This window comes from Salvia miltiorrhiza, unplaced genomic scaffold (genome assembly GCF_028751815.1).
Source record: "Salvia miltiorrhiza cultivar Shanhuang (shh) unplaced genomic scaffold, IMPLAD_Smil_shh original_scaffold_404, whole genome shotgun sequence".
Classification (NCBI taxonomy): domain Eukaryota; kingdom Viridiplantae; phylum Streptophyta; class Magnoliopsida; order Lamiales; family Lamiaceae; genus Salvia; species Salvia miltiorrhiza.
This window is the reverse complement of record NW_026651542.1, coordinates 26,143-33,745: the sequence shown is the minus strand read 5'-3', so window position 1 is coordinate 33,745 and position 7,603 is coordinate 26,143. Positions and strand designations below refer to the sequence as shown.

The following is a 7,603-nucleotide window of genomic DNA, read 5'->3' as shown; positions in this document are numbered from 1 at the left end:
TCATTAATTTTTTAGTTATAAATTCGAGTTATCGAACTCGAATTCACAATCAAGACTATTCCTAGCTAGTTGTGAATTGCAGCTTCAAAATCGAATTCACAACTAAAACTATTTTTAGTTATGGATTCTAGTTTTAAAATTCGAATACACAATCAAAATAACTAGTTGTGAATTCAAACTTTAAAACTTGAATTCACAACCAATTTATATTCGAGTTGTAATTCTAGTTTTAAAACTCAAATTCACAACCAAGACAACTAGTTGTGAATTCGAGTTTTGTCTTGGTTTGTGAATTCGAGCTTTAAAACTTAAATTCACAACCAACATTAGCGATTCAGTTGTGAAAATTATCGAACTAATTGTAAATTTAAGAAAATTAATAATACAAACTGCATTATAACAATATTCGGAAATCCCCCAATTTTTATTGATCATCTCTCGCCTTCTCAAATACTATAAAATCGATCGACGATCGTTGGATGACACGATCAGATCAAATTCAATTCCTACAATAAATCGGCCTACAAATCAAAGTAAGCCAATTTCCATTTCCCTTCTGAAAGGAAATCAGGGTTGAATGCCTCCGGAAGCTGCGAGATTCACTTTCATTGAAAATCGACGAAAGTAAGGCTCGCTAGCTTCCTCAATTCCCTCTTCAACTGGATGAATTAGAAGAAGAAAAATAAGTCCAAGACAAGCGCCGCCGACGATGAATCAGAGAAGAGCAGCATCGGCCTTTTCAGAATCACGACGACTTCATCTGCAGATAATTATTGTGATTCGAAATCGACGTATTCTGCCGCCGTCTTACGCCAAAATCGGAGCTTTGCAGGTCTGGTTCATCTCCTCCTCGAAGAGTCGGACCTCCGCCATGGCGCTCTACATCACGGAATCGAGGTAGTCCTCGGCCTCCTCGACGCAGTCGTCTGCGCTCTGGACTTCGTTGAGTGAGAGCAGAAAGAGATCGGAAGAGATAGTTGTATTAAAAAATTAATGATAGAGGCAAAATTATCTTCTTATACAAAATTTGGTTAATTTTTAAGTTTTTTTATATTAGTGGATAGTTTTATATATGGAGTCCCTGTGAATAAAAAAACAGGAAAATGACAAAGCTGGCCCCATGTGAATAATGTGATAACTTTGAGGGGTATTTGAATTTGCGTTCATAACTCACAAAATCCCGCGATATATATATGGCAAGGGATCATGTTTGAGCAAGTGACTTTTCCACCACCTCTAAAAAGTTATTGGGATTGATTTTCATACATCAGCAAGTTCCATGCACAACTCAAATATTATACACACTCCTTATACTTAAAAATCCAATTTTAATTAATTACTACTATATATTTTTGTGTGGACTAGTTATAAACATGTGCAAACTTATGTAGAATTAAAGTAGGTAGAAACAAGAGATCATAAGAATTAATTGAAGCAAAGAGTATAAAGTGATAATATTCTCATCAGTTTCATATGCTTGTGTTGTTATATATATATATATCCTGTTTGTATTTTTGCTGTATACCTGTCGTTGTATTTTTTTTACAGTGTAATATATTTAATTTTAATATAAAAATACTACATGGTAAACATTATTTACGTACGCCGATCGACATATATAATTAACATGGATAATATGAATGATTTTCATTTTTATAATGATGAGGGAATAATAATTAATGTGCAATATGAAAAAGGTAAGTAGGAGAAGAGTTGAAGGCAATGGAGAATCTTTCTATTTTGTGACAAAGATTGATTGTTTGGAGCAGCTAGGGCTAGGCATTGAGTTGGTGAAGAAAGGTGGTATTGTTTGTTCTCATTTTGTGTTTCTCTTTCTGCCTTTGCGTTCTCATCCACAAACCCCTCAACGATACGCAGTAGCATCCCATCCCCCATTGCTTCTTTCTCTCTCCTCCATTTTCTTCTCTCTCTCCTGTTTCCTTCACTTCTACCTGCATGCACTAGTAGCTACCTCTCTTAACAACAAGATAACGATCGAATATAACCCTAGCTACGACAAATTTCTGCTTATATCATCAACTCTAGGGTAAAAAATGAATATACTTTGATCATCGCTTTAGATTCAATTACCAATTAGGGTAATTGAACACATCATATCCAGTGTACTTAAATTGAATCCCAATTAGGGAATTTAAATAAAAAGAGGTGATAATTAAGAAGAGTGCATGAATGGTAAAGAAAACAAGATGAAGAATGTGACCTGATAAGCACTTATGTGTGCAGCACATGCCTAAGGGACCAAATCTCTAGCAGTCCCCCACTGTCTGTCCAAAATCTAGGTGCCAGTGCCACACCACACCACACATATATAAATATCCAGGTCGATCGAAATGTAGTTGAGGGAGGGAGTGCTACTCTGGTTTCAACTTGTTTTATATGTGACTGTGATGAAAAAGGGAAGCCATGTGTTGCCTAAGTTGCAAGTGTTTATGTGTGGTCTATTTCGTTAAGCAAATTGAGGCCCTTTTTTCTTTCTTTTGGTTAGGGAGTTAGGACCACTTATCTTAATGCTTATCTCTGTTGGGACCAAGAAAGTGATGGACTCTAAATCTTTTTTCTTGCATTATCCTCCTAAAATGGACTTAATTACCTCTGTGTCCGATTTGAAGGAAACAGACGAATCTCCAGCTTCTGCCTCACTCCTCATCTTTATGGATCTTTCTTCGATGGAAGGAGTGGGCGCAGGGCTCGGGCTGCTCGAGCTCAGATCTATAGGCGTGCTTTGAGTCCCCACGTCACGCGTCCTCATCTTCTTAATCTTCTCTGCTCGAATCACTACTTTTTTTTATAATCTTTCAAAATAAATTACAAATGAACAAAAGAAAAGGGAGGTAGTACCGGTGGATGTGATGTCGTGTTCGTGTTCGTGTTCGTTGTTGGGAGGGAAGTGGTGCATTTGAGAAGGGTAGATGAGCGGCGCAGACATGGTCATTCTGCGGAAGGATCTGCCGCTTAGTGTTTTTGCCGATAAACACTCCAAAGGGACTTCCCCTGAAAGAGGATTGCTTATGTATTTTTCTGCTTCGTTCCATTTCGAGTTCAGAGTCAATCCATCTCGACCCTGCACCTCCCATGTGTACACTGTTTTTGCTTGCAATGCTGCACCTCACCAAATTCATTCTACTTTTTCTTCAAAAAGAAAAAAAGAAATCTCAATTCATTGATGAATGAAATGTTTACCTCTGAGCGCAGTTGTGAAGGAATATGTGGAAGGGTCGATCTCCTCTGCATGATGAAATGGAAGATTTGTCAAGGAACTAATGTTGTCAAGGTGAAGACAGGTTGCGTTACCTCTGACGACGGTGTACCCAGGGGAGGAAGCAGTGCTGGAAACGGTGCCGTTTGATCGAAACGAGGCTGCTTCTTCTCTCAGACTCTTCAAATTTGAAGCTGAGAATCTTCTCGATTTGGTGTTTTCGCGGCTGATCCTTCTTGCTCTAACACCCCATTCCTTGAGATTGAAATCGCCCTCCTCTACCTCCATTCTCTTCTCTTTCTAATGATACACTTGAGTTGCTACATAATTCAATTTATAGTGCCAAAAAGGAAATGATGCTTAAATGAAAAGTCCAATCACCGAAGAAATTCCAACTTATAAATATTCTGCACTGTTTGTCCTCACATCCATCTATATACCAACTGGGCCACTCTCCAATTGGCATATACTTAGTGGTGGGGGAGTCTAAACATAATCTAACATCTATTTTCTCTTCATGTAAAATATGGTGCACTCATTTCAAAACTCAGTAGAGGGAGTAGCATTATTCTAATTATATATTCATCTCATTGCTGTCTTATCATCAATAATCGAACAAAATGTAGTAGTTATGATGCTATTCAATGGAATAGGGAAGGGCATTTCAATACCTTGATATTTCATAGATTTTTCCCTATCACAAGGATCGAGAAACATTAATTAATGAAGAAGAAAGGGTTAATTGCGTGGAAAAACACCAACTTTGATCAAAATCCAAATTTAACACGAACTTAGGATCTTCCAATTTAATACACCAACTTCCAATCTTGTCCAAATTTGACACGGCTCAATATTTAAAAATTCGAAAAATGACCCCTTTTTGAAACTAATTACACAAAGACCTACTTATGTTTTAATTTGGGATATCCTAGCCCAAAACTTTATATCCTTATGACGATTCTTCTAATTATGGCTTGAATGATATATCGACTGGAAACTTTCCTCGTGCCCGATAGATTACCTGGTAATCTGGGTCTGGACTGTGAGACAATGCCACGTACTTTTCAAGCAAAAAGATAAAACAAAAGATCCTTGTTGAAAATGGTATCAGAGCGGGTTTTTATAGAGGAATTATATAATTTTTAATTTATTTTAAAATTAACCCATGTGGGAGGAGACTCCACTGAAAATATGGATCCGGACGAATGTCCGAGATGTGTACGATACAGGATTCCTCTCCAAGATTTGGAGGAAGAAACCAGTCGCCTGATAGGCGATCTCAAATGGAACAATCGAGTCCTCGTTACCAACTTACGACGAGGAGGAGATATCGAGCTTATTCGCGAGATTATCGCGAGTATCCAATTCTACCACGAGCACCTCATGAGATTCGCCGCAACCAGAGTGGCGATAGAACAAAGGAGAGACGAGGCCCATCAGTCACACGATTGATGGAACCAAAAAACAAGGCGGGAGTAGCTTATCCAAGCTACCACAAGATCGAGCCAGACTCTTCCGAGAATGTTAACCTACGGGAGATTCAAAAGACGGTGGAGTATTACGGCAACAAGCTGTATGAGCTACCGATAGAGATGAGCAAAATATCACTCAAACAAGAGGAAATACTTACCCTCTTAAGTGATATCCAGAAAAGATTGGAGGAGATCGAAAGGCGAAAACCATGTTCCGGAAAAATTCGGAATCAATGGTCCAAAGACCCGACGAATCCATCCATATTTGACGCAACACCCAAGGAGTTGCAGCCGAAGGATATAATCCGAATCATGAAAGGCAAATATCATGAATAGCCTTGACAGAATCGGATTAGAAGATCTACAGGAGTTAGCAGAATCTTCTGCTAACCTCAATATGGTTGATCTAAAGATGAACCAAGGAGATGAGGTTCCTAAAACCGAGCCTAAAAAAGAAGAATCGTCAAAGAAGGGGTCAGCTCAAGACGATGCAAGCCAGTTCCAAAGAACCAGGCGACGGAGACCTCAGATGCAGGATACTCCTGTAGGAAAGGTCACACTAGAACCAATCCATCCATACGGATTGATTCTCAACCTCGACGAAGCCAGTTTCAAAGAATGGGAGGGTCTCATCGACGAATGGGCTTCATCATTAAAAGGCGTGATTGCCACAATTGATTACGACAAGAAAGAATTTGCCAGAGTCTTCGAAGCTAGCTTGGCAGGGATGGCAAAACAATACTGGGAGAAACTTGAAGTTCAGACCAAGGAGGAGTTGTTTAGTAGCACGTCCTTATATGACGTTATTAAGGAAACTACTAAACAGATTAAAATCCATTTCTTGGGAATGGGTTTTTTCGAAGGATCCGCAGAGGAGAAGCGCAAGAAATATCAACAGGCACTTTACAATCTGAGATTGATGGTGCTAGAGCCCAAAGCTCTCGATGAATTTCTGCGTCTGTACACCCTATATGTCCATATGGGTGAAGTGGAAGATCAGAAGGCCATGGACCTCTTCTTTCCAAAGTTTCCAAGTCCATGGAGAGAGATGCTCATCAATGAGTATGTTTCACCAGGAGGATATCCACTTGACAGTGCTTCGAGGAGGATGTCTTATGTTCACAAGAAGCTGTCCGAATGGTGTCAGAAGGCGGCAGACCAAAGGAATCTCAAGAGATTGAGAAGACTCAACAAGAAATCTCCATTGATGTGCGACAACATTGATCTTCCAACAGAGATTGGTGCTGAGTTGCTGTATCAAAAGAGGAGCCAAAAGAAACATAGGTACCAACCCTATGAAAGAAAGTCCAGAAGAAGTTCTTGGAAGCCAAGAACTATGTGGACCAGACAAAAGGCACGCTCTTATAAATCAGGCCAACGGAGCGGACCATCAAGGAACCGTTTCTCTTCTCAAAAGAGAACCCCGGCGAGGAAAACTTTCAGGCGTACTCAAGCCAAAACAAATGAAAGTTTTAAAGATTGCAACTGCTGGACATGCGGTGCTAAGGGGCATATTTCAACCAATTGCCCAGACAACAAGATAAGGAAATTCGAATCCACACCGGATATCGAAGATGCCATCTACCACCAGGAATTGATACCCGTGTATCAATTCGAAGATATATCCTCTGATGAGAGTATATATGAGCAAGAAGAAGTCTTTAGTTCTGAAGATTCGGAGATGACCGATGGATCAACCGGAGACGAGTCAGACTAAAGAAGAACACGAGGTTCATCACATTCAGAAGGAAGATCAGAATGGATTCACTAGCCATTTTCTGATTCCACAGGAAGAAGTGGTGAAGAAGCTCGTAAGGAAACTCAACCGGGAAACTGGAGAGGTACAGACGTACCAAGGGTTTTCTAATGGGAGATTGAATCGAGTTTTAAATAGCTTGATTCCAGCCAAGAGGAAGCATCATGTGTATTTTGGTGTCACAAACCAAGAAACGGCGCTTCCAATTGAGATTACAAGTAATCAGGTGGAGATCCAGCTGATTCCTGCCGAAGATATTATGCAGGATCTTAAGAAAATGAAGCCAGAAGTCGCAAGAACGATGAAATGGATTCATATTGGAGCAATTCAGTTGGTAATCAAATCGTCCCTCTCCCCAGGGACAGACCAACCAATTGACGTCGCACTCTGCGATAAAAGAATTAGAGATGCTAGAGCGTCAGTTCTTGGAGCATTCTCGGGCAATCTCTATGCCAAAAGGATTATAACAGAGTTCTATCCACAGATCTCTTATAATCTACAGGATTCATCATTTAGTCGAGCCCTGACCCTCTATCAGGACTACAAAAAGAAGGAGCTTATGACGGGAGGAAATAGGCCATACTCACTGACTTATCAAGTCTCGTATGCCTTATCAAATTCCCATCACACAGAGTTATTTCTGGGAAAAGAATTTATTGAAATTCCAGAAATATTCAAAGAAGTTGCCAAGGCAGTACATCCAAACCGAGTGGAGATTCCTCAGATCGGAGAAATCGACATCGATATTGGAGACAAGCAGGTGCTCAACCACACTCAAAGTCTCAGACTGGGAACACCGAGGCTATCATTCCAAGGAAATAGGCTAACTTCAGGGCCTATAACAAGAAGTTTCTCTCAATCATATGAGAGAAGGGAGATTCAGGAAACACCAGCTCAGGATATGAGAATCAAGCTCAAATGTCCCGAAGGATGGAGACAAGTTTCCACAAGATTTGATACAACAAGCAGGGAAAACCAGTTTCCTTGTAGTTCGTTGTATTATTTGGCAAATCCAGGGGACAACCGATACATCGGAACTCTGGAGGTGAGAGGTTTTGAAATCCAGACCGAAGGCCAAGCCGGACAAGAAGCGGACGTCCTGATCTTAGGATGAGATTTCCTTGACAAGTATAAACCATGGTCCTGGAAATCAGGAGG

At 40.1% G+C, this 7,603-nt stretch overlaps 1 protein-coding gene across 5 annotated transcripts; it reads right to left on the bottom strand.

Moving 5' to 3' along the window:
• Positions 1-405: 405 nt before the first annotated feature.
• LOC131004470 (uncharacterized) lies at positions 406-3,761 on the bottom strand. 5 transcript variants are annotated; one of them, XM_057931166.1, is made up of 6 exons: positions 3,313-3,738; positions 3,202-3,246; positions 2,860-3,120; positions 2,612-2,796; positions 2,222-2,296; positions 1,909-1,952 (listed from the first exon to the last, which is right to left on the bottom strand). In XM_057931166.1, exons 1-5 carry the CDS (start codon positions 3,503-3,505, stop codon positions 2,252-2,254), a joined length of 729 nt encoding a protein of 242 aa, XP_057787149.1. In that variant the 5' UTR covers positions 3,506-3,738; the 3' UTR covers positions 1,909-1,952; positions 2,222-2,251. The 5 variants fall into 5 exon arrangements, with proteins under 5 accessions (XP_057787148.1, XP_057787145.1, XP_057787147.1 ...); XM_057931165.1 differs by lacking the exon at positions 2,222-2,296 and having other exon boundaries at positions 406-1,952; positions 2,612-2,784; positions 3,313-3,761; XM_057931162.1 differs by lacking the exon at positions 2,222-2,296 and having other exon boundaries at positions 406-1,961; positions 3,313-3,739.
• Positions 3,762-7,603: the final 3,842 nt, after the last annotated feature.